The sequence below is a fragment of the Ambystoma mexicanum genome, chromosome 3q, assembly GCF_040938575.1.
Source record: "Ambystoma mexicanum isolate Mex_15411 chromosome 3q, UKY_AmexF1_1, whole genome shotgun sequence".
In the NCBI taxonomy this organism is placed as follows: domain Eukaryota; kingdom Metazoa; phylum Chordata; class Amphibia; order Caudata; family Ambystomatidae; genus Ambystoma; species Ambystoma mexicanum.
In genome coordinates this window covers 714,812,048-714,839,372 of record NC_090926.1, presented here as the reverse complement: position 1 = coordinate 714,839,372, position 27,325 = coordinate 714,812,048, and the positions used below count along the sequence as shown (strand labels likewise).

At 46.5% G+C, this 27,325-nt stretch overlaps 1 protein-coding gene across 11 annotated transcripts in view; it reads right to left on the bottom strand.

Moving 5' to 3' along the window:
* SEPTIN9 (septin 9) overlaps positions 1-27,325 on the bottom strand; it is a 948,816-nt gene that overhangs the window by 34,651 nt on the left and 886,840 nt on the right. For all 11 annotated transcript variants that reach the window (XM_069654625.1, XM_069654626.1, XM_069654628.1 and 8 more), the window contains 2 exons: positions 19,795-19,876; positions 17,861-17,998 (listed from right to left, as the gene is read on the bottom strand). In XM_069654625.1, the coding sequence (XP_069510726.1) occupies positions 17,861-17,998; positions 19,795-19,876 (220 nt within the window). The remainder of the gene's footprint in view (positions 1-17,860; positions 17,999-19,794; positions 19,877-27,325) is intronic.

Here is a 27,325-nt window from a genome sequence, read left to right as displayed (position 1 = left end):
GGCCCCCACGCTATGGAACTCACTCCCGCCCCACATCCGCCTAACTGAGGATTTAACGTCTTTCCGCAAACTGCTGAAAACCTGGCTCTTCCCCTAAAACCAACCTGTACCAAACTAACCCAAACAGACTAACAGCAACTCAATGACACCAATCCAACAAACTACCTGATGCGATAAATTGACAACTAAAATAAACTAGAAGGACAAACAGAATTAAACAAATAAAGTAGATCAAAGCAGTGAAATGGTTAATAAGAGTAAATCATACAGAAACAGTAAAGAGAGTTAAACTACTGAAATGGACAGAATGCATGAGGAGTGAACAAAGTGAATGGCGTGGATGAAATAGAAATGGAGCAGGTGAAACAGATGAATGCGCTGAGTGGAAGAATGCATGAGTGGAGGAACAGATAACTATAGTTCGAATGAGAGTGGAAATCGAATGAATAAGTAGATTGGATGAGTGTATAGAATGGATGAACATGTTGAGCGGATGTGTGTGTAGAGCGACTGGATGTGTAGAGCGGACAAGCGTGTAGCGCGGATGAGTGCGTAAATACAGAGAAGCAAGTAGAACGCAGGAGTGCGTAAAACAGATGAATGTGCAGAACGGATGAGCGTAAACCGGATGAGTGTGTAGAACAGATGAGTATGTGGAGCGGATGAGTATGTAGAACATGTGACAGCTCCAGGTCACATCTGCAGGTATCCGCAGGAGAAGCAAGTAGAGCGCATGAGTGTGGATAGCGGATGAATACGGAAGTGCAGTGAGTATGTAGACCGCTGGAGCAGATCAATGTACAGACCGGGCGAATGTATAGAGCGGATGAATATAGAGGGGACGAGTGCGTAGAGGGGGCGAGTGCATAAACCGGATGAGTGCATGGAGCTAACGAGTGCCCAGAGTGAACGGATGCGTTGCGTAGAGCGGACGAGTACGTAGAACCAACACAGATTGCATCCAGTACTGACGAGTGAGTAGAATAGATGAGTACGTAGAAGTGCTGAATGCGTAGAGCATGGGGCTGACAAGAGGCCATGCGTGGAGCAGACTCAAGTACATGCGTGGGGCAGACTCAAGTACACAGGGTGGACTGGAATGCATGAGTGCATGAGTGCATGAGTGCATGGAGCGAACCGGAGTGTATGGAGCAGACTGGGGTGCATGGAGTGGGTAGGAGTGCATGGAACGGACTGTAGCGCATTGAATTGCGTGACGTATATAGTATGGTTTGGAATGCAGAGAACATTTGAAAGAGAATATAACCCATCATATCACACCACCACGCTTACCCTCTCCTCTACATTACCACTCAACTAGAACACAGAGATACTATGACACCATTCGGTATAACTGTTCTCATACCAACATCCGCCGCTCACTCCACATCATTCTAAGTAAACACTGCTGGTTACACACTCCAGCCAGGCGTTCTCAGGTCTAATGCAGCCACATCCGGTCTGGATAATTCCTGCCAGAACAAACACATACTCCTGATCTCTCAACCGCCACACCTACCGCTAATCAGCGGTTATTACACGAATACCACACAAGCTGCACACATACCCGGTGCTCACACGCACCTTTTGACTCGCTCTACTGATCTGAACTTCGGTTCCCTAGTGCGTTCAACCTACCACAGCTTTCAGACCATACCAATGGTATATAAGGCGCTATATAAATGCAAAATAACGGGTTGCAGGTGCACTTCCCCCACACGCATTTGGGCACACCAGCCTGCATCTTCAATGGGCCATCAAGGGCTGGGGAAGCAAAATGTTCCCTAGTCTAGCATGTGCATGGCCCACTGGGCAGGAGCAGCAGGGTACAGTTCTGTAAAAAGGGAAACCACACTTCCCTACATACCCAGCACAGGGACAAGTCCTCTAATGCTTGCCTCAGCCGTGGGCATACTCTGTGTTCACTGAGCCGCTTGACTCATCCGAAGTTGGTGGGTGTGGAGGAGGGTGGTCGGTGCCAAAGATGCCCAAAACACCTCATGAACACTATGTTGGTAGAATATGCGCAGTGTTACATATCAAAGCCCATTTTATTAGAGTCCTTTTAAAGCTCTGCCCTGCCCGAAGACAGGCGAGCTCGGTACAAGATTCGATAAAAACACTTTATAAATACCCAAGTCGAACAACCATAACATTTCATAACAAACCAAATATGAAGAGTCTAAAAATAGTAAAAACTCCAGCAGTGGTGGGCGCATAGGTGGAGGATCGGGAAAGAATGCCACAGTGATGAAAACGCGTGCTGGTTTCAAAGCATACCATTTCTGGATGTCCAGTCTCCCAATGGCTTGCTGCACCTCAGTGACCTGCTAAGCTCAGTTTGTCAGTCAGCCAAACTGGCATAGCCAAGAGAAGCTGGGCAGCCGCAGCCTACTTTAAAACGAAAAAGAGTTGGGATAACATAGGAAGAATCCGGTCACATTTCCGGGCACCCACCACTAACTGTTGCTGCGCGTAAAAGCAACAGTTCAAGTGGAAACAAAAAGTGGGGAGAGAATTTAAACCATCCACTCTCAAAATTAGCTTGAACCATAGTGCGCATATTTTTTTTATCCACTTTGACAGAGTGGATGGAAACAGGACTAGGTTATCTTCGAGCTTCAGGGCATAAATTAAGCGAAGATTCCAAATCAAAACCTAGTGAATGAACTGAAGAGACCGGGATAAGAGCAATTCACACGGAGTGTCTACACAAGCACAGAGGAAAATAGGACAAATCAAAAAATCTAGCAAATGAGTGAAGGAATTCCATTTTAAAAAGGGTTGAAGGTAAGAAAACAAACGGGCATCCAGTTCCCTAGGGCATGGATGCCGTACCGAGGCAATGAATGTCCACCAATGATGATCCCCCCCCCCCTGATAGGATTGACTGTTGCCCTCATACTGGAGGATGGAGGTACTAGTACCTTTAACCAGAGCTCCCAAAGGCTTCATGCAGATACTTAGTCACAATGTGTGACTAAATGGATGCTTGAAGACACCATCATGCATGCTAATGGGGCAGATTATCTGAAAGGGCCCACCTGGAGGAATAAAAATGCCAGGTCCTCAAATCAATCCCCATGTTGGAGAATAAGAGATTTAGCTCTTGGGTGCACAACTTACGGCCCACAGCCCATATGTGACCCACTGTGGGGTCAACTTTCATAATGGTGCGGCCCACTTCAAGCAACTGGAAACAAAGTGGGCGGCACTTCATTACAAAAGTCTTTCGTGCCGGGAACATTGCTTGCCCTCCATTGGCTCAGCACATGCATTACGTGGCTGCATGTCTAATGAGGGACGTGTGCTCAGCCAATAGAGGAGCAGCAATGTGGGCTGGGTAAATGGGCTCTTCGTTCAGCGGCCGGAAGATCCACACCGGACAAGGTCTGCAGCATGTGCTTCCACATCAGTAGGTTTAGGTCCCATGGCACACTGCACTTTCATAACAAAAGCAGCGCGTCCATGTACAGTCCAACAAGATCTCTCTCGCTCTCTGGCTTTTGAGGGGGACACAGTGTGTGATGCGCATAGCCTGTATAAAAGCAGCTCATGTACACAAGTACAGCCACATCCAGGGTGAGGGTATGGGGCGTCTGCATGTAACAATCTTACTCATGTTGGATGGCTTCCACTAAATGTGGGGTTCTGGTTGCCCAAAAGGAAACAATGCCTGCTCCCATATGAGATGGTGTGGAAAGTCTTATTGGCGGCACCAATATTGGGCTGTTGCCTTGCTTGGCTCCTGCCCACAGCGGCCCGCCTCCTGCTCCCCTCAAATTGGGGCCTGTTTTTTGCACCCCCTGCCTTGTTGTCCTCCCTCTAATCAATAACCAGTGCCAGAGGTCGTGGGTGCCACCTCCTGCTGGCTGCTCACAAGCTCAGCCAGTGCCAAGCTCGAGCCTGCACCTGCAATTCGCCCTCAGGGTCTGCCGAGATGTCGCGTGTCTCCTCGCCACAAAATTATGAACTAGAAGAGTCAGTGACATCAATGCCGCTAGAAGATTAATTGAAGTTCAAATGGTAGAACACTTCACCGCGGCGACAAACTGAAAATGCAGTAGACAACCAAAGCAAGTAACTCACTAGTTCCAAATGACATAGGTAGGGTCCAACAGCGATGGATAAAGGGGAGTGTAAAGTAAGTCCATAGCATGTACGTAGGCATACAGCACCAAATTAGGAGCTCTGGTATGTGGTGCGGTCTTGATCTTCACATCCAGCTATTCTGTTCTGGGTATTTATTTTTATTATAATAAGGGAAAAGTCAGAAAGGAACATTAAAAGCCCAATTGGTTTTCCATGTAGGTCCATTTGTGATCAATTTGCCTGGCATGAGGGCATATAAAACTACTTGCAGCCGTTTTTCATAGATGCAACGAGCAGTCGCACCCGATTTGTTCTTCTTTCTGGACTGGGGGCGGTATTGCCAGCTCAATCCTTGCTTTTAATTTCTACTCATCTACCAATGGCACCAAGTGATGGAGGCTTGACCAGGACATTAGTTCCATCTCTGGCTTGTAGGTTTGAAGGCTGCGTCACAGTAAGTCCTCAGAGGTATAGGGGCTTGCTCCTTCCTGCATTGGTCTGTGATCAGTGCTGCATAACCCGAGCCCACACCTTAAACTTCATGAATCTCCAACAATACTCCGTCTCGCAGCAAGGAGCTGAACGCAGGGTAAAAGGGGTCTGATTATTCAGTACCTGCTGGAGAAGTCGGCCTTTAACCAGCAAATGCATGCATGTTTTTTATTTGTAGCGCGCCAGACCCAGAGGTATCAGGGCGCAGAGACAAAGGATATTTTAAGCTTACAAAGTTACATAATGTGGTACAGTGGAAATTACAACTTTACATGTTATGCATTTACATGTTAAAGAATGGACAGAGGCTTACAGAATTGCATGGTGGCGCAGAGGAATTTACAAATTCCATATTAGGTATAGAACGTACAGGGTTGTAGTATAAGGCGCATCAGAGTTGGCAAGAGTATACAACAGTGATGATGACAGTCGAGTGTACAGTGATGCCGCCTTTTGTTTGTGTACACGCAAGAGAATATGAGCATACCATCAGCCGCACCTTGGGGCTTAATTCTGTGTCAAAAATCGGACCCAACTAAAGCAATGGAAGGATGGGGTTAATAACTGCACATCACCACCAAATGGTTTTTATGGTCAATACACAGCAGCGCAAATAAAGCAGCCATTGGGGGTGGTCAAACTTTTAAATGACCATTTAAAAACATCTAATAAGCTTTATGACCAAGGCACAGGCAGGCCTCAAGGTGTAGGGGTCCATTTCCATCGAAAGAGTTGCAAATAAGGAGAATCATCACCACCCACCCTCGCCACCCCCCCCACGGCCCGAGGTGTGTGGTCTTCAGAGCCCTTGTTCACGTGTGGGATAACAAACGTGCTACTTTGGGTGCATGCTGCTGGGGGCCCAGGAAGGGTCTAGACTCACATTGTGGAAACAATGATCAAGCTCCGTACCAACGTTTTTTCTTCTGGGTTAAAACACTATTGCACCAACGGCAATAAGCACAATAGAGAACACACTTCCTCAATTAGATGTCTATTTCACCATGGCCTGTGCACACCACCTTTGTATGTTGCTTCAGAGCAAGTTACAAGAGAACACCGTGGCCTGCCAGCCGGCCTATACCGTGAGGTTTTACTGGCAACGGGGTGGAGGCTGCATTCTCTCCCGAGAACCCGAGGCAGCGCTTCCTCCTGCAGACAGGAGTGTGGGCAGATCACTGGTCAGACACATCTGCACAGCTTGCGTTACCCTGCAGGAGATCTAGCTCTGTGTGCTAGGTTCTTGCTGCTGGGGGTACAGTAATGGGGTGTCCTCACATTGTGCATATGTTCTAGTCCAGGGCCAAATCAGTTTGTTCTCTGGTTTAGTTATAATGCGTACCAACACCAGTGCTGTGAAGTATGGCAGTAAGCATTACAAAAACTAGATAAGTTAATAAATGTGCTGCAGAATTCAAGCATACAATGGAAAATACAGGAAGTACACCTATAAATGCCGATTTATTCCTATATGCCTACTAAACATGTCTGGGCGGGAGGGCGTGTGGTCGCAAGAACGGTCCGGCCCACTGGAGGCAGCCGTTGAGGTACATCCCAATTTAGACAGACAGCATGCAATGCATAATGCTTCAACACGGAGCTGAGGCGAGGCCATCCCTTGCTAATGGCCACATCCAAACACCTGAAGGTCAATTGGTTTCATACTACACGTTGTGGAAGGACCAGGCACATTTATTGGGCTAGTGATACATTGCATCATCTTGGCACAGAAGGTACCAGGCTGAGTTTGCATCCTTCTGTTAATGGGTGTCCAGGTACCACCCTTCCCCTCTGTGCAACCCTTTGAACTGCCAGACATGCACGTGAACCCAAATATGCCGCTCCCCGATCACCACGATTGAGAGTTACTCCACGGACCACTTCACAGCACAGTTCCAGCATTAAAGTGAGGGGGAGTGGTCCAGGTGGCGTGCAGATCCCTCTCCAGGGCCTTAACTGAAGCCCCTACAACAGTGCATTATGGTCATTACGGGCTTCTAGACGCTTCTGCCACTCCAAGGCTGTATGGGACTAGGCAGGAATGGACTTCAGGTCCGCCGACTGCAATATGCTTGGAATTAAATCCATGCCTCAGACCAAGAAATGAAGGTAGCGTGAGCCCAAGGCAGGGTGCCACGACCCCCAGAAAGGTTTTCCTGAGACGATACCCATAGGGCAGGCGTCTGCAAAGTTTGGCCCTCTAGATGCGTCTTACGTCGTACTACAGCATAGCCTATGAAGAATTATGGGAGCCGTATTGCAGAGCTGCAGGTTGCAGACCTCAGGAAAGAGGGTGCGCTTGGGAAGGTAAGGGAACTTGCACTTGTATAGAGGAGAGTAGTGGCACACTTAGGGAAGCACATTCGGAAAGTTTACATCATGGAACCTCAGTGTTTCCGCTTGTAACAACTGAGAGAACCAAATCCCTTTTCCAAAATCAATGACATTACCAGCCAATAAAATGGATACAAGAGCATTTCTATTTGAATCGGGCACGGACCTTGAAAGGACAAGTTGCAACATCCAAACACGACAGAAATGCGGGACTCCCAGGCATGAGACTTGAAAAACACAAACCCGTGTGCCCAAGGGGAGTGAAGATAGGGCAACTAACATTTAGGGATGACAGGATTAACAGCACCAACAAGCTGTTCAAAAAATGACTGGTCTACATATTAGCGCTCTAGCCACAAAGGAAGGATCAAAAGACCTAGATCTTTAATATTAACCAAAGACCTGCTGGATCTGCACAATACTGTTTGGTTCACACAAGCCTCTGCTCGCCAGACAGGAAAACGGGCCATTAAAGAGGGCGGTCAGGCCACCGCTGTATTCGTTGGTTTGTGGGACAGGGCACTGGCGGCCTCCAGGGGAAACGCCTGGTTGTTATTAGATGGGCCTCCATCTCCAGGGTCTTTGCTCTCTCCCATTGCACAGACCATCTGTTTCCTTTGCCTCCATCCGAAAAAGAACGCTTTACCGCGTGTTACCTCATCAATTGGAGCGTGAGCAGCATCAGAGTTGCTCTCCCACTGCCTTGCTTCAGAACACCCCTACCCTCTCAATGGAGGATGCTGGTGTCGGCAGCCAAGGAGGAACATCTGTGGGGTGTAGAGGAAAAGCAAGAGGTGGAACCGCCTCACGGTGTATGGCTACCCACGTCGGCACGGAGACATTGACATCTACTGGGAGATGGCCTAAGGGCTCCCTCTTGAGTGGGACTGCAACTGCTAGATCAGAACGTAATGGGGCCTGGTTTGCCACTTCAATGCGCAATTTATTTCAGGCAGCTATGCCATTGTCCCCAAGCACACTGAGAAAGGACCAATGGCACAGTAGTGCAGACCAGATCTGCCATCATGAACCTCTTTGTAATATTGTTTCCTGCGTCCCAGGTCAAAAGATGTGGTACAGTAGGTGTATGTTCCATCAACTGGATAATCCTGGCTGTGGTACCTAATCCTTTGTGTTGTGTGTACTTTTGTTAAACTCCTCAATCAGCAAATGCAAATCCCTTTCCTGCATTGGAGGATGTGCCTTGCTTACTTTCTAAAGTTGAACCAGAGCCAAGGAAGACGGTCGCCAATGCTGCCTAAGGTTTCTGGCAACTTGCACAAAGCTGCAGATTACCTGGAAACTAGTTTTTCGGTACTGTGGTCCCCCTTTCCATGCAAGGCAATGGTCACCCCTACAGCAGAAGAGGTCATTGTCAAGTCATAAGGAGATATTGGCTTTCACAAAATGTTGATCCTTGGAAGATCAGTGCAATGGACAGAGAAAGTGTTCAATGTCAGTCCACGAGCCCGAATCTACAACATCCGGCATGCCAGAAAGACAACGCGGCTGGCTAATCTCCTCAAATAACCTAAGGGAACGTGATGCAACCGATTATGCACGTTGCTTTACAAAGCTTTCATACTGCAGCAAAACAGTCCTTAGTGGGCTCGCACCAGGGGTAGGGAGGTGATCGTCTAGAGGATGAGGGTTAAAAAAAAAAAAAAAAAAAAAAAAAAAAAAAAAAAAAAAAAAAAAAAAGGGACAACGTTGCATCGTGTGGGAAAAAGGGATAACATTTTTTTTTCTTTTTTTTTTCTTTAAAATGGTATGCAAGCAGATTCAGGTTTAAAGCAGGGAGTGAGGCTTGCGATAACCAGAGTATGTTAACATGGATCATCATGGCTCTGGAGTGAAAAAAACTTTAGGGTGCACATTTAAAAGGCGTTTGCTGGAGAAGGATGGATTTACTTGAAGGGAGTGGCGTGTGACAGACTTAAGATGTGCTCAAGTGAACCAAGTACACCGGCTTTGTTAGGTAGGCAATGAATTTATTTCTTAGACCAGTTTTGCAGTGACTGGGATGTACTAAATCCGTTTTTTGATGTGACCGGTACAGTAGATTGACCCGGTCAAGATGGGGTAGGGAACCTCCACTCAGCGGGTGGGAGGTCTACCAGGGTGGAAGCCAGTCCTACCACAGTAGAGGAAGGTAGCAGTCGCTGTACCCATGTAATTGGTGCCATTTTCACTCTTATTCACCCCATACGTGGCCATTTCCCCACAATTTGTTCAAACGAACTACAGATACCAGCAGTCCCAGTGGTGGATTGAAGAGACAACAGGCCACAGGAGCTTCTCCAGGGTTACCCAGTGTCAGCACCCCAAATGTCAGCATACCACCATAGAACCAGCAGAAAGTACAGACAAGGCCGTGCCATGCTGCCACATGCTCCTTGCATCAACCTCATCTGTATCAGATCCACTGAAGGGTGTTGTCAATTATCAAGGTAATTACAGAGCAGCTCTTTCACAAAAACTGCCATGCCCAGAACTTGGACCAGTGGGCTGTCAGTGATAATCCACAGTGGCCCCACACAAAAGAGGAACTGGTGGAGCTTACACCCCCTTTTATGTGTTTTGATATCTGCAGCACCTTCTAAGCAGGGAAGGCAGAGAACAATTGGCCCAAGGAATCAGAAGGGAAGAGCATGTGAAGATAGGAGAGAGAGGATTTCAGGGACAACAGGAAGGTCGGGGTTGTTCGGGTGAGGTCAGAGGAGGCAGTGGCTCATCAAGAGACCAGAAGGATGAAGGACTGAAGATAGGAGCATGGACGCAATTGAGGGAAGGGGAGGTATTGGCCAGTGAAATAAAGTGGCAGCGTATTTTGAGCACACGTGTAAGGTGTAAGTGGAAGTGATACTAGGAGAGTAGGGAGTGACTGAAGGCGACGAAGGGAATGAAAGGAGGGCTAATGAGAACTTGGTGTTGTGAAGTAGTAGAGGTTTGAAGGTAGAAGTGGAGAAGTAAAAGCAGTAATGTTTATCAATTGATCATTTGTCGGGCGCTTATACAATAAAATCGTGGTTCCAAGTGCCACAAAGCAAATGAGAGGCAGGGGCAAGGGGCATACATACAATGCAAGAAAAGGAAATAGTAGGACCATGTTTGTCTAGGTCTTGTGGCATTCGGACGTGCAATTGCAGTGAAGAGACCTGCAGGAGGTTAGGAAGGGAGGTGGGGAGGAGGGAATTGGAGATGGACAAGTTCTGGTAAGCACAGGCAGGAAGTGCAAAGTGGCCCCAGGGGAGGAGGAGTCCACTGGCTAAGTGCTGGGCTCAGGGATCCCAAGGAGTGAGATGCACAGCTGCCAGGCCGGGGGCCCACAAGGGCAGTGCTGAAGAGGGTCGGGCGGGGGGGGGGGCGTACTGGTGATGACTGGCCGAGAGCCTGGTAACCTTGGAGGTCCATGAAGATACCAGGCTACCAGTCTCTGTGGCAGTGGGGTGGTTAGCAGGGAAGGGAAGAGAAAGAGGCAGAGAAAAGCAGAGTTTTGAGAGATTTCCAGAATTTAAAGAGGTCAGGCTCAAGTCTGAGAGGGGCAGGGAGGCTGTTCCAGAGAAGCAAGAGACAAAGAGACACCTGCCCCCCACTCTTCTTGGAGAAGCGTTTGACAGAGTTAGAGGAGCAGAGGTCCCTAGCAGGAAGTATTTAGGGAGAGAGAGAGTTGGAGATCACGTGGACTCAGGCCCCCGAAAGCCTTCTGGATGATGCAGAGGGTCTTGCGTTTAATCCTTTCGGCCACCAGGAGCCAGTGGAGGGATACAGTCCCTGGGCTTGAAGCCAAGGATAAGTCTTGCCGCCCTATTCTGGATTAGGTGAAGGGGCGTATGGAGGAAAGGGGGAGATTGCGGAAGTGGCTTTTGCAGTGGTCCAGCCCAGAGAGGACCAGAGCGCTAGAGACACTGAGCTTCTGGGAGAAGGCGAGGAAAGGGAGAATGCCTCCAAGGAGGCGAAGCTGAAAATGGGCCTTCTTGGCAAGGTCCAAGATGTGAGAGAGACAAAGTTGACTGAGGTTTTTGGCCTCAAGGGATGGTGAAGGTAGAGGGCCCAAGGAGGGAGACCAGAGGGTAGGAGGGAAAACAGGGGACCGGAGTCCCAATAGGAATGCTCACCATCTTACTGAAATTACGACAGAGGTAATTACCCAAACACCATGCCTGGAAAGCGGGAAGATACTCAGGAATGAGAGAGGGAAGAGGAGGTGGTAGAGGAAAGTTAGAAGGAAAGCCATGTGTCATCAGCACAACACTGGTAACGAGGGGAGAATGAGGAGATCAGGTGAGCAAGAGGTGGGGGATACATAGATATTTAAGAGCCATGGCGATAGGATAGAACCCTGAGGGACACCACAGGTAGAGAGTGAAGTGATGGAGGAGTAAGGGTCCAGCTGCAACTGGGAAAAGTGGTTAGTGAGAAAAGCGGTCAACCAATTCACTGCCAGGTCTGTGATACCAAGGGTATCTCAGAGCCATTTTATGAGGCTAGAGTGCTTGACCTTGTCAAAGGAAGAGGAGCGATCAAGGAAAATAAGAACAGCAGGAGAATTAGAGTCAGGATTTGCGAGCATGTCTTCACGGTGTGTTCAGGAGAGCAATTTGTGCCTCTGGATGCCTGGAATCCATATTGATGGTCAAGAGGCAACCAACAAGTTTGGTATGGAGAGTCAGTTGGCGGAGGGCCAACTTCATCAGGACTTTACCCAGGAAGGAGGTGGAAATGGGATGATAGCCGGGCAGGAAAGGTCAGATTGCTTTATTTATTTTTTTTTTAATAGGAGAGGGTGCACAAGGGAGTGCTTGAGGGAAAGAGGTAAGGAACCAGTGGTGAAAGAGTGGTTACAGAGTCGGAAAGGGCTGGGGTGAGTGAGGAGATTTGTCCTTAATGGCTCTAGAAGAGCAGGGGAAGCACCCGTTTGGATGAGACTTTCATAGAGCAGACCATTTTAGCGACCTCATCAGGTGTTATGGGCAGGATGGAGGAGTGTGCAGAGGATGAAGGAGGAAGGTCCCCCCCCCCCAAGGGAGGCAAGACTGCAGTAGCTAAAAGTTGTGGTACGGAGAGAGGGGGTGGGGGAGAGACAGTGGGTGAAGTAAGATGGGTGGGGAGCAGAACAGCAGAAAGGGTAAGGGAAAGAAAGATCCAGGGAAAGGAGAAGAAGGGCATGGAAGACAAGGCAAGTAGCCAAACTGATGGAAGGCACTATCCAACTAGGGTCCCTGCTAGGTTTCACCTAGGATTGTCCTCAGAGCAAGTCTAGACAGAGAAGGCATTTGCCCTTATGCAATCACCTATAACTTTTAGGTAATAAGGTGCAAGGACACCTGGGCTTGGGTGGAAATGCCAATCCCAAGGTTAGAGAATGAGGGATGTCCACAGTTCGAAAATCTAAAAACCACTTAACCTCATCTAGAAGGTGGTTTGTTCTTTGAGGTGATCTGTGAAAAATGCCGACAAAAAGTATCAATTTGAATATTTAATCCAGTGTACGGGTTCCAGCCATGAAGAACCCCAAAATACACTGTACCCTCACGTCCCCCCGTTTGAGCAAGACCACAAAGCCTTGTAAGTGATGCTACCACTGTAACTGAGCAATTAGGTTCAAGGAAAAATTAAATTTTTTGTTCAGAAAAAAGGACTCATCTCCCACAGAATACAATTTTCTGAAATGGAAACAACTTGGACGAATCCAGAAAGAAATGCCAATAGCTTAGCTGGCAGGGCACCAGGAAAAGTACAGTCACCGCAAGGTGTGGTTGCATCAATTCAACAACTCCGGATCTATGTGATCACTGAGACCACACATAATTGCCAAAAATGGTGACTTTTCTTTTGAATTAAACCCTCTTTGCACCACATAGATATGCCCCATTTTACTATAATATCCTATACCCCCACATATATGTGGTGTAAGGGGGTATTTAAAAAAAAAAAAATAAGTCAGCATTTTCGGCTGTCGCAATTCTCAGGTCGACATTTTTGTGTGATTCCCTGCAAGAAATTGCATATAGTGCTTATGCAGGAACAGCAACTACTAGTTGCAGGAGGACTGTCTTTAGTCTTGATAACCGAGGTCTCTCAATGCGACAAGGAGGATGCTCCAAAGAAGGCTCCTGCAATGTTAAACATTATGCGTGCTAGAGTGAGGCAAGCAGGGGGCTAAGAAGTTCAGACTCGAGTCCTGGAAGCATGCAGCCGGGGGAAGGTGTATGGGGCACTGAAGTCTAAAGATGATGCGCCTAGCCACCGGGAGCCAATGTGGGGCTAGATGGGCCAACAGACTGCATCAATTGTAATCGGAGGAGGGCCAGTAATTTATATAGGCTGTGGTACTAGTGCAATTCAAACATCATGCACTATAAATACGTTTCTAAAAACACCAGAGTTGGCTCTAAAAAAAGGATTAGACTGGAACGCTCAAGGCATTACTTTGGGGCCTTCGAAGTGCGCCCAAATACCTTTTAGGTGTTCCTCGTAGACTGCAGACTCGTGCTCAAGTGCTCCACCCTCTCCATCCCTAGGCATGCCTTCAGCTACAGAGGTAGTCTGCCCAGCAGCCTCTTCTCATGGTGTAGTCGCGGGCCACACCAGCCACCCCTCTCCCATACTCAGTGGTCGAAGTGTATTAAAAGAGGTAGGGGGGAACCATGTTCCCTTCTGGCCTGCACCCACTCCCCGCAAACCCCATTACCACGTCCCCTCCCACACACACCCCCAAACACTTGCTTCTACTGTTTAAGGGAATGTTCAGTGTAGTGCAAGTTTCAACTTCTTCCTACACATTTATTTGAAAACGAAACCACTCCGGAACGATTTCTTTTGAAAATAAAAGTATAGGAGCTGTAAAAGGTAATTTAAAAAAAAATTATAGGAGCACCGCTCCCGACTGCTCCCTTCAACCACTGCCCATACTGGGGAAGATGGGCACCTGCTTCACAACCTGCACCTACCACCTTCTCCAATGTCTGATGTCCCTAGGCAACGGGACAGCCAGAAAGCTCGATCAGCTGCAGAAAATTATAAAAAAGGTGGGGGGGGGGGCGGAGGGGCAGGGTCCATACCTGTCCCAGCCAGAATACCTGTAAATCCATAGCACGTGACCGGTTACAGAAAGTTGCAAAGTTTATCGATTATTAGGTCTTTAGTTCATTCAAAAAAAACAGACTGCAACCTTCCAAGAAATCAAAAATATGTACTTGCACCACGATTTGTGTGAGTGGAGGCATTTGTGTACATTTCCAAACTACGAAAACCCCTTCAGAGTCCCAAAATCATGATAAATGAAGTAGGGGCCAGGAAGTCAACATCGTCCATTGATCACACGGTTTAAAATGGGATTCCATCCCTGCAGCCGCGAAAGTATGCTTGGGCATGCAGCTTTATTTTCCTTGCAGGAATCCAGAATTTCCCCTCGCCCTTGGCATCGCTGATGTTTCAAACATTTCTACAATTGTTTCTAGACTTGAAAACCAGGCGGGGGAACTATTCTGCGACACAATATTGCAGCAGTTGGGTAGTTATTTACTCACAAAATTGTAATCATGGAAGCATTTTGACCAAAAAAGAAAAGAAAAAAAACCTTGCTCAAAAGCATTGCATTTTGAAAAGTCTCTTCCAAAAGAGAACCAAATATAATTCCCTCAAAATGATTTGCTCGTTTACGTCATTTAGACAAAATTACGAAATATCCTGCTTGAGGAGTTTTGCGATATAGGACAATGTACTCATTTTAGCGCTCACAGGTGACTAACTTGGGCAATTGCAGTCAACTTACAGTATCAATCCTCCAGACTAAAACCCATTCAGCAGAACCTACAAGGTAGACCACCCCAGAGGTAAAGAACTGCAAGGTCAATACCAATAGTTATGCCTCCAAGCCCCCCTCTACCTCCGCCCCTCAACCTTCCACTGCCCTGTGTTGCCAATCGTCGCTTCCGCCCTTTGAGAGCATGCACCCTATGGCTACCTCCAGGGCAAACCATGACCTTGATGCTCACCTGGTGTCACAGCTGCTCTGAACAGATGCTCGCTGCATTCCACCGTGGCCACCAAGAATGCTGCAAAACCAGAATAACCCTACAAGCCCCCTCTCTCGACATCTCATGGCCCCACCATAGGATCCCAGCAAGGAGCTAGCCCGAGTTTTGACATGTTAATGTGAATTGTCTACATTTTGTTTGCAAGTGAGGATTTGGTTATTTAGTGGCCCCAGCACGCACAACAGAGCTACCACTGATACGGGAGTGCCCCCATCATGCCCAACATTACCACCCTACCCAGACACCAGCTCTTGGTGACAGAACGTCATCTGCAAAACCGCTTCACAACCAGACTTCAACATTTTTACCAAAATTCTGCGGGAAAGAAAACATGCATACAGAATTTGCTATTGTAAACGGGACGTGTCTCATTTAAAACATTACGACTTCAGACCCAGTTGCCATAACCTCACGTCACGGTGTATGCCACACTCCCACCTGTCACAGTTCATAGTTTGGATCCATGTAAAAACCATGCATGGTCCCTGATCTTTACTATACGATTATGGGGGGTTTGGGGGCGGGGGTGTTCGGGAGGAAGAGGGGACTGCTCATCTACAGGTTCATTTTAACAGCAGGCTGCCTTTACGGGTTCCTTCCTTTCCTCACGCGACCTCTTTTGGTGCCTAGCCTCCCCACTTTCACTTTGCCACCCCTCAGCAAACCTCAACCGCCAGCATTTTCTAGCAAGCAAATCAATTCTGTTTCAAAACATACACAGAACCCTCTTTGCTTCAAATGGCTAAACACCACCCCTGTAATGTTAACCAGATTTGACTGGGCACTGCTTTAGCCCCTGAAGTCCGTGCTTACCATATGTTCGGTACAACCATCTCACTGCTTGTGGCAGTTAGGGGGAACCAGTCCCTAGGGAAAACAGGCTGGGGAGGACCCCGAATTCTGGCGGCTGCCACAGACCCTACAGGATTTCAGAGTCTGGTGAATCCATGTGAAGTGTGCAGGAATCTCTAGAATGGGTTGCTGTATCCGTAAAAGGTTGGTATTTGGATTTCATCAAGATCAGGGCTCCTTGTACAGAAAGCTCCCCCTTTGTGAAGCACTGGGAGAGCACGGCAGGCATCTCCAATCAAATATTGTACCATTCCCATGGACACAGCCACTGAGGTTTACCTTGACTCTTCTAGCTGCTTCTCTGTAGAATGCAACCAGATGCTGACAACCCTCTAAAAATGTTCCTACGTGTACAAGAGATGGTTATAGTGGCTTGTGGGTTGGGGGGGGGGGGGGGCTATGCACCCTTCACTGGGTTGGCAGAATGGTTAGCTGCAGAAGGCTTTGGGCACCACAGATGCCTCCCCCAACCCCCAAAGAGGCAAGACCCTAATACTATAGGATAGATGAAGGGGTACTGTAAATTCCACTGTGTGCTGTAGATCGTCCAGGAGATGGGTAGAGTGCTCCTTAACTGTGCCAGCCCTTAGAAACATAACATTTCTTGTGTGGGGGGGGGGGGGGGGGCAAAAAACAGGTCCAATGCCCAATACAATATAGGGCTCCAAGAATTTTAAAAAAAGTGCTGCAGCCAAGGGGCGCTCAAAGCAAGGTTAAAAGGGAATTCTTAAGGATGGATTGCCCAGTCTGAGCTCCTACCACCACAATGATGAACTCCAAAAAGAAACCCAACCCAGTTTCACAACAGCAGGAAAACTGCAAAATCTCCTGTAAAATCCTTGTGCCATTCCCAACTTCCTGTGTCACAAAGCAGTTTCTCTGCGTTCCTTGAAGATGTGCCCTGCCACACAAACCACCTGGAATGGACAGCCTTCCTATTCTGAGCCATCCCAGGGCTGACCCAAACCATCACGGTAGCCAACATGAAGGAAGCGGCCTCGCAGGATGTGCCATGCCTCCATCAGCATCAATATCTTGGGCAAATCGAGGGCATAACGGCTCCCAGGCCTCCAGCAACAGCAGTGTGGGCAAGGATCCGTGCTGCGTACCTTTAAGACACATTGATCTCTCAGGCTGGAGAAAGAACACTATTTGTTATGGGCCGAGTAATTCCACAAATGTAATAAAGGGAAATGGCACTCAATAGGTTACTTGTGTAACGTCATGCCAAACTGCTACCGTCGATTCGTACACATGTGTGGCATAGGTATGTACCAAAGTTTGTAATCTGAAAGACTGTCTGTAGGCACTGGGATGTCTGTGGCATGCAATGATTTTGCCGTCACTCAAGTGATTTGAAGCAAATGCAAGAAGAGCTTGCAAGTCTAAAGGCCCCTTCAACACTGCGTCCTTTAGGGTCGTAGGTGGTCGAGTGCGTGTACTATAAGAACCTACATCAGATCTCTCCCCATTTCAGAGGCAGCAGGTCACAAATGGACAGCGCGGGTCTAGCCAAACACACATTCGAACTGCAGGCATAGAATTGAACGCGGAGCTCGCAAACAAGTTGATATTACCATCACATTCTGGTGTACAGCCAAGACAGACCCGTTTCCTACATGTGTCCATAGACTCTGAATTAATGTCATTTCAGTTTGCTTATTTAATGCTACAAAACATATTTCTACACCTTCAGCTTGCTTTACAGTCACCACCCAAACCACATACAAATTGTACAGAAAATAATGATGCATACCGGTGGTGGGAATGAAGAGTACACAGCTTCATACAAGAAGTCTGAAGTGGTGCTCTTACCGGGCAACAAGGACTGAAAGGTGCTTGGAGGTGGATGGGCTGGGGTGCATTGCATACTTCCCGATCCTCCCTACCCACAGAGGAGTCTGTATGCGGGTACGTCGACGTGGTTGGAAATGCATGATCTAATGCTACAAACATCCCCGCCCGCCTCCTCCCAAACTTGCCAGTGGTTGCCATGAATGACGTCTACCACTGCCAACAGCCCAAGTGGTCTGAAGGAGGGCACTTACGAGTGGCCGGTGGCTGGAATGAAATATATGCAGCAGTGCACCCTGGAGTCCGGGATCCGCTTTTTCCGGTTGATGTGGATCTCCTCCTGGAGGTACTTCTCATACTGATCATTGATGAACTTCATGATGGGCTGCCAGCTGGAGGGAGAGAGACACCACAATTACACAGACCACCAAACCCCCGCCCTCCATGGGCATCGAGCAGTCGTAGGGTGAGGGCACCAACCGTTTCCATGCAGTCAAATCGCCCCTTCAAATGATGGGTGATCCGATTTAAGAAACAATTTTCAGGAGCCCACTCATGAACAGGTAAGGGGATCTGCCTAAAAACAGGGGCGGCTTGAAGATTGGACATTTTTGCCACTTGGGTTTATAACCTACAATTTATATAAACCGATCTCTCTCTCACCACACTATTCATGATTCTGTGTTCACCTGAAAATGCACAGGTCAGCCAAGATCTTGGACAGAGCATTTTAAATCCTTCCATAACAGCCATGTTCAACTATTATTCTGCCATGCCTTATTGCACAAACAAATTACAATATTTACCACCAGTGTTTTACGCCATGTTTAAGCACCTCTCCCCTTCAACAAATCTACCATGGAGGTGGGGGCAGGGTACATTGAAGCACAATCCCCAATATACACACAATCAAGTATTCCTGCTTACGTGTTTTAAGCCTGTACAGTAAGGTAGGCAGCCAAGGCTTCAATATGATCCTATATACGGTTCTGATGGGAGTCTCCGAATCTGTCCCGAGATACCCCCCCCCAACCACTGGAGTGTCATTCTGATGCCACACTGGCACATCCCATTGTTCTCAGACTACACAGATCCTCTCGATTGCAGGACCCAGCCAGAAATTCAAGGTTTGGCAGATCCTGCTGTGCTTAGAGACCCAAGCTATACCTCACTGACAATGCCCACCAAGGCTGCAACAGGTCAGTTACTGCTGGTCTCGTGTAGAGGGGAGGTGATCCCTTCAAGCTGGACAGCCCCTTATGGGAATGGGACCAAGTCGGGTTTTCATATGGCCATTACCCTTCTGCTTAGGCATTAGGGGGTGAACAACTATCATCTGGGGGATGGGCCAGAGCAATGGCAGTGGTTTTGATTAATTCACAACCTCCCACCCGACTGTTAAGGGCATATCAAAGCCAGTACTTAAGGAATCTTTGCCTGGTTGCCAAATTGCAGTTTGCTTGAGAAATTCGCAACTAGACACACATCTCCTCTTTGCCCTGATGACAGGGCTTTAGGACTTCTATACACAGCCAGGCCTTCTCGTATGCTTTCCCAACTGCCTTTACTTTAGTGCCACTCTCCATCTTCCTTCATCTCTCTTGACTAGTTTAACAGGTTTTTAACAATCTGTATGGCTATTGTTAGTTCATCCATTTATTTTGCTACCATTGTTTTGTGCAGTGCCATTTGAATAAATGGCATTTTTTTTTAGATTTGCCTCAATATGTTATGTTGTACCTGGTTCACAATGAATTGCAATGGTTATTATTCTTGCTGTACACACCACCATGTGCCTTCTGACCCGTTTCAAGATTCACCAACTGCGCCCCAAAAACATGACCACACTTACCCAAAGCAATTTGGCCAAACAAGGTTTGAATTAACAATTGCCACAAAATAGATTTTGATGTGTGCTCCACCATTGCAAAACTACCATAAGCTTAATTAGTACCAGTCGGGGGAGGTGGGCCAGTCAGGACGGGGTGTGGTTTGGGTACTAATCGCAATAATCCCATCGCCAGTGGGGCATTACAGAGTCAGGTAATGCCCTGGGGCCCATAGTTACAGACCCAAGTGTAGCGAGGGCCTTATTGCATAAGGGGATTATTGCATAAGTATTAGCCTGCCGGGGTAGAGGGCCCGACAAGCAAAAGACCCTCCCTCACGGGTGACCCACAGTGCTCACCAGTTCTCATTGTTGATGTGATCCCCAAAGCCGGGCGTATCGATAACCGTCAGCTTCATACGCACGCCCTTCTCCTCTATATCTGCACAAGAAAAACAATGTTATGCCAACAGGTCGTGGGGAAATTACAAGTCACAGTACTCCAGGAAAGATGCATTTTCTGCAGTGCAAAACAGTGGGGCTAAGCACAGTTTATGAAGCACCACGAAAAGAGCACAGGGTAGATTTGCCAGTGACTATTTATTTATTTGCGGTTACATGGGACCCCTTTTGATAGCGGAGACAATTGAATACAAACATGAAAAACAATGACAGAAGCAGTCTCATCACACTAATGCATTGCTAAAACAATGACAGAAGCAGTCTGATCACACTAATGCATTGCTAAAACAATGACAGAAGCAGTCTCATCACACTAATGCATTGCTAAAACAATGACAGAAGCAGTCTGATCACACTAATGCATTGCTAAAACAATGACAGAAGCAGTCTGATCACACTAATGCATTGCTAAAACAATGACAGAAGCAGTCTGATCACACTAATGCATTGCTAAAACAATGACAGAAGCAGTCTGATCACACTAATGCATTGCTAAAACAATGACAGAAGCAGTCTCATCACACTAATGCATTGCTAAAACAATAACAGAAGCAGTCTGATCACACTAATGCATTGCTAAAACAAAGTCTATCCAATCCTACCGGCTACTGTCCATAAAGGTCTTCATTTAGTTTTTTGTCGTTAAATGATGCATCTCATAAACCAAGCTTTTATATATACACACAAATAGAAAAAATAATACACATTTTCTAATGTTAGAGGCCACGGGTACCCATGAAATACTTGATCCGAAACCAAGTGGGAATTCAAAGATTTGAACACTATCCATTAATGGATTCCATACCCAGCTGAAATTTCTCCTGTGGCCGAGGTCTCGCTTATTTCCTTTTTTTATTTCTTTAAGTGTTGGCAGCGACAGAGAATTCGTTTAAAACATTCCTATTAAAACGTTGGCAGTTATTAGACCTTTATGCAAGAAAGGGAAGTTGCGTCTCCCCCAACCCTGCAAGCCACAAAGCGATTAAAGTCCAAAGTTATTTCTTGTGCAATACAGCAGACAAATTTGCAGTTGCGCTCCGCAAATGGGAGATATCTAACCAATTTTCGTAGTCGGAGCATGGTGCATTTGAAATACAGTTTTCCAAGGATGCAGTTCAGTCTGTGAAAACTGGCTTCCAGGCAAGTTACGGTGCTCCTTAATCCATGCTGAACCTATTAGTTTGCCGATCCCACTTATGGCTAAAGATGAATAAATCTATTGTTCTCAGGTGTACTAGATAAGCATAGTATTTAAGTTTCCCCTGATCCAACAGTTCCCTTCTTCACCAAAAGCTCACCCAGAGGGGTGTCAATCCTTACAGAAGGACCCACAAGACCGAATGTGCAGGAATCCCACAAATTCCATGGGAACAAGATCCGATGGCTTCAAAGACTAATATTTTGCCTTTCCTTTAGTTGCCCAATCGTACTGAGTCCTAAATTGGACTACATCCATCATATTCCTCTCCTGGAATCCCTCTGGCAGGGCAGGACTATCCCTTAAGCTTATGTAGCAATGGACCCAAGTAATCAAGGTATAATGCTAGATAATGCCAGTTCATTGAAAAGGTTTCCATCATCTTATCCAAAATCTTGAACAATGCAAGATTATAAAATAATGTTTCATTATGTACTTTAGCACCTGCTGAATCAATATAACCAGATAAGAAAAAAAAAAAAAAGGATTAGCAGTTGCTGCCCAACAGCTGAATTCTGAAAATCTCGTCCCACACACAATTTGCTGAGAATATAGTCTTTCCACCTTGAAGGACTGCCCACACACAAACACAAAGAAACATCAAAAGTGTTACATCTATGCAATTATTTGGTATTAATCTAAATTGGAATAGAGTGAACAACATGATACGAGAAGATTTATCATAATATTCACCTTGTCCAAGCGGGAAAGGAAAGGGACAGGTGCGTCGGTGCCTTCAACCCAATCTTAGCTTCACATGTGATTTAAAGTTCCACTCCCAAATAATGCCAAGGACCATGATCGAATTCGATCCCCAGTTGGCAATTGTTATACAGATACTTCAACATATTCCTGATCACCCACACAGTTCTTCCATTGTTCACTGGTAATTTAAGGGGAATTTAAGGAAATAATTTGATAGAGATCACTCGCAGAAAGCCTCACTGCGGTTCAGATCAAGCACGATTAGATAATTTGCAAAGGAAGCAACTTTTAGCAGACAGTTTAATCTGAAATTGGATCAGATCAGTGGTTGTATGCAAAGGACAAACAGCAGGGGTGACAATAGCCACTCTTGCTCTGTACTCTGGACAGAAACTCAGGTCGATACCCTCCAGATTTGATTTTTTCTCTGGGCAAGGAATTTAAACATTGTTCATGGTTGATTAACCTACTTTCTGATTCACAGTGGTCATAGTATCCCTAGCTAACTCAGTCAAACGATTTTTCAGCATATTGAAAGGTTTCATCTGCAAGAATAGCTGCCAGTCAGGTATGTTCCATGCTAGGTATACCTAGTACAAAGACATGCCCGTTCATGTCAATCCAGTTATAACTTTACTTTCACACCTCACAGCTAGCATCTCAGAAAATTCTTTGCTGTCCCCAATAATGAGGACTATGATGAGCACTGCGTTTTTTGTAGGAAAATATTAATTTCCCTCCAGGAATATTATATGAAGAAAAATTAACAGCGGACGAACACACTCAATATCTGGTATTTCATCCATGACAATTGGGCTGCAAGTATTATTTCATTAATAGTTGGGTAACTTCTGCTGAAAACCTGACTTTTAGAGAACATCTGCAATCCTGACCCTGTTGGTCCTTCCTACAGCTAAGATATGGTACCCAGTGTTGCTGACACTGGGTACTATATTTTAGTACCCGGACACTGACACTCCGCCGCCTCACTAGGAATCAACCTCCCCATTCTCCTCATTTCCAGTGTTATGCTGATGAGACACCGCTTTCCTTCAAACTTGCCTCTACTACCTCCCATCTCATCCCAGGTTGTCTATCTGCCATCCAGGCATGTGTGCGGCTAACGATTAGGTCTTAATGCCAGTAACACTGAGATCCTTCTGATTGGGACACCTGTGCCCCGTTTGCCTCCTACCCTCTGGTCGCCCTCCTTGAGCCCTCTACCCTCACCATCGTTTGAGGCCAAAAACCTTGGGGTCCCCTTCGACTCCATCTCCTTCACCCCTCATATCGGCCCACTTCAAGCTTCATCTCCTAGAGGTATTCTCCCCTGCCTTACCTTCCCCCAGAATCTTAACGTCTCCAGAGCTCTGGTCCTCTCTAGGCTGGACTACTGAACAGCCTCTTTCTCATCCTCGCCCTTTCCTCCCGACACCCCCGTCAGCTGATCCAGAATAGGACTGCAAGATTTATTCTTGCCCTCAAGGGACTATGTTTCCCGCCCTAAAAACTCTCCACTGGCTCCATACCGCCATGAGGATCAAATTCAATACCCTCATCCACAAAGCTTTGAGGCCTGGGACAACGCAATCTCCAACTTTCCCCTCCCTAAATACTCCCCTGCTAGAGCACTCTGCTCCCAACTCCAACTCTGCTTGTCAAACACTTCTCCGCGCAGAGTGGGGGCAGGTCTCAGTCTTCGGCTGGTGGCTTCCTTTGGCACAGTCTCACTGCCCCTCTCAGACTTGAGCCAGACCTCGAATTCCGGGAACTTTGCAAAAGTTGCTTTTCTCTACCTCTTTCCCTTTCTTGCCAATCACCCCACTACCACTGAGACTAGTTATGAATCATACAGGATACCAGGCCCTCCACCCCCACAGCAGTGTCCCCTGAAGGCCCGCCCATCTGGCAGCTGTGCATCCCCACCCTTGTGGGGGGGGGGGGGTTCATCCACCCTAGCACTTACCCAGAGGCCTCCTTCCTGGCTCCACTTGGCACTTCCCTCTGGGGCCCCATTAGTTTTTCTCCGCCATTAGTTCCTCAACACACCCCTTCACCCACAAGTTCCACATTGTATTTCTTCCTCAATGTTCAATTTCTCAGCGAGAGACCTGGATTTCCCCTTGTACCTCAACTCCTGCTGTTCTTACTACATCTCCAACTATCATCCCATAGGAAGTCAGGCACTGTCAGCGACCCTGCTTTTCTCCCACATTCTTCCTGGATTTCCTTGCCTGTTCATTCTCAACAGGTTCCTTCGTCTGGTTATCTGTTTATTTCTAACCTTCAGTTTTTTTCCATCCTTAATTAGTAATATTTGTCCATGGTCACCTTTGTGACAATATGGATTCGTTGTTGGCTCTCACTCGGTGAAAAAAATCTTCCTCACTTTTCTTGTTCGTTCCTTCTCATTGTGGATTTATTTTGCTCAGTTTAACCCTCCTCAGTCTTCTCTGTACATCAGATTTTATCCCAATTCATTGTGGTCTTCGTCTGTTTCTGCCTGTCCTTTGCTTCCTTCTGACCAGCAGTAGAGCGAGAGGCCCGTGAAATCATATCTATACTTTGAACAACACTATCACAAACAGTTGACTGCACTGTATCTGTACGCAAGGACAAGCTATGTCTTGATGTGACACGCCATATTGCAGACGAGATAAAAACCAATACACTAGAGTACCTGCACTATAGTTCGCAAGTGGAAATACACCCCTGAAGTTTTGAATGATGAGTTCACCAGATAGCTCCATGAATGGGAAATCCATGGGAACAGCCTTACACACAACTAAGAAAAGAAAGTATCCGATGCACATGGTTACATGTGCAAGAAGCAACGCGTTATTGTTGCAAGTTGGATTTACACTAAGAGTCCTGAAGACGGATCCGAAGGAGCACACAAACCAGTTCTTTTTTAATCTAGAAACACAAATGTGTAGACACCAAATAGAAAGGGCTAATGCATGTACATTCACTGTGACCAAACCTCACTTGTGCTACTAACCTCACATAATCATCTCCCATTAATAGAAGATAGATGATATCATTGTCTGTGTTTTGAAATAGGAGTTGGATATGTCAGTTTCTTTGTGCATTTTATATCTTTTTATGTGATTTTATATGTGTTTATATTAATTAAAATGTGCACATCTTCACTGACCTTTTGTTACTGCTTAAGTAATACTATGCACACTGTACAGTTTGACCTGTGGGCTCCCACGGCCTAAGTGTGTAAAAGCAGAGTAGCTAGCGAACTGTGGAACCTGTGTAGCTTTTTCAGGCTACACTTTTCTCAGTGTAAACTTCATAGCTACTGGAAACCTTTCTCCAACCAACATTGTTGGTCATCTTCACCCATTTTATGACCAATGCATTCTCTCCTTGGGAGGTGGACCAATTTCTTTATTCCAGTTATTTTTCTCCTCTTAACTGGTGCCCGGCATGCTGATTCCACCCTCCCTCCCCCCTACCGCAATCAACTTGCCCCTTTGCATTTTGTCACTTCTCTTTTTAGTGGAAAGAGTGTATGCTTCTTTTAATTCCCAAATTGTCATCTTCTCTTCCTTGATCTAAACATCTAGAACGGATGGTTCACTCCTTAGTCTGGGTATTGTCACATTAAATGACATGCCAGTCTACCCACCCTCCAGACCTCCCTCCCCATCCCTGATCACATTCACCATTTCTTGTTGCCCGCTAGCTATTAATTCTTGGATGCTTGCACACTCCCTCCATGAAATGTGTTTTTCGCACAGATTTCCCCCCAATCATGCTCATGGTCTCAAACCACCCACTGCCCCCAATCATCTTTTTCTAGAATTCTGCTTGTAATCTTTTAGTCATAGATCCCTTGCTCAGCTTTTCTCTCCACATCTGGTCTGTTAGTTATTCCAGTTGATTATTGTGGATGTTATCAATAGACCATAGAACTATAGAGTCAAAAGGCTACGCATCTCTTTGATGCACGGGAGGTGCAAGCAGACTAGCGAAGGCTAGGTAAAATTATAAACCAATTGATCACATGGCTGAACAGGGGAAATTGTAAAGATGAAACAAAATGTATTCATAGCGAAGATTCTTGTTAAAAGGCAAACAGGGACTAGACCATTAGACTTGCACAGTGTAGAAAAGCAAACATTTCTGTACGTGATGTGGTTAGTAACAAAAAGGTGAAAGTTCATGTACTGCTAGAACATTAACAGTACATAACTTCTGTCGACACAACAAATAGGTGTTTCTGGGTTGGAGGTGGCGACATCAAAATCGCAGTATGGCAAAGGTTATACGATGTATCTATGATGCTAAGGTGGCGTCTTAAGACAAAGTCATTTGATTGCGGTCTTCCGTACAGGCAAAAAAACACCACCTTCTTAGGGGCTTTGAGGATAACCGATTTCACAGAACTAGGGAGGCTCTCAGAAGAGGTGGCTGTTCGTAGCACAAAGCCATTGGGAGTGGTTTGGCGCACAGGTGAAGCTCTAAGACAGGCAGTTCAGAAGGCAGGCGTCCGGTGAGCTGCTGGTTCTCGAGTTTAAAAGCCATCAAATTTTATTCAATGAAAATGCATTTCGATGGACAGTATTTTCAATGAATAAAATTTGATCGAAATGAATTCAATGAAGATACCAAAATAATGACCGACAATACGCCTAACAACCCAACTACAGCCAGGTGGAAAGGAAACCGATGGAGAACCATCCCAGTATTAGGGCCATAATTGGAACAATCTTGGAGACTGTTGAAATGAGAGAAAGTATGCCACTCCACCACAGTTGTGACATGCCTCCATCCGGTCACCAGCTCCTTAATTAGCCAGCAGGGACATGTTACAGTAAGAGTATCTGCAAATTGGCCATCTTTCAACAGAACATCAATACACAGCACTACATGTATGGTGAACAATGCACTACATGGCAGAACATTTGGGGCAGATTAGCAAACAGGCTCTTCCATACCACAGACTCAATAGAGGCCCCAAATGCCAATGAAATAATATACATTGTACAACTGTGGCAAAGCCTAAGACCTACATGCATTCATCCAAGGTGCACCTTCCAGATTTGTTGACATCTTCATCCCACGGGTGGCACATGCAATGATAGTAGCATGTGATCCTAGTATGGCCAAATAGTCTGCTTCCGATTCATGCGTGCGTGCGCACACACATACACACTTGAGGTTGCCAGGGGAAGAATCCGCTACCCCAGGTCTATCCTTAGCATTCCCTAGGTCAGAGGTCACAAATTCAGCAAGGGAACATGGGCCATCAAGTACATTTTCTACTTACACCTGCTCCTCCACTCTTCCAAGTATCCAATAGGAAGGCAGTTCTTCCTCTTCCAAAAATACTGATATGCCTGCAAAGGGAGGACTAACCAGAGAAACTTCCAGGAGGAGACAACATGGTGAGACAGGCCTCCCCAGCAACCAATCCCCTATGGGCGATTGGTTAAGATATAGTTTCATATGATAACTCAGTAGCCATAGTCTCCTTTATGTAAGGAAAGCATGGTATCAACAGTAAGACAG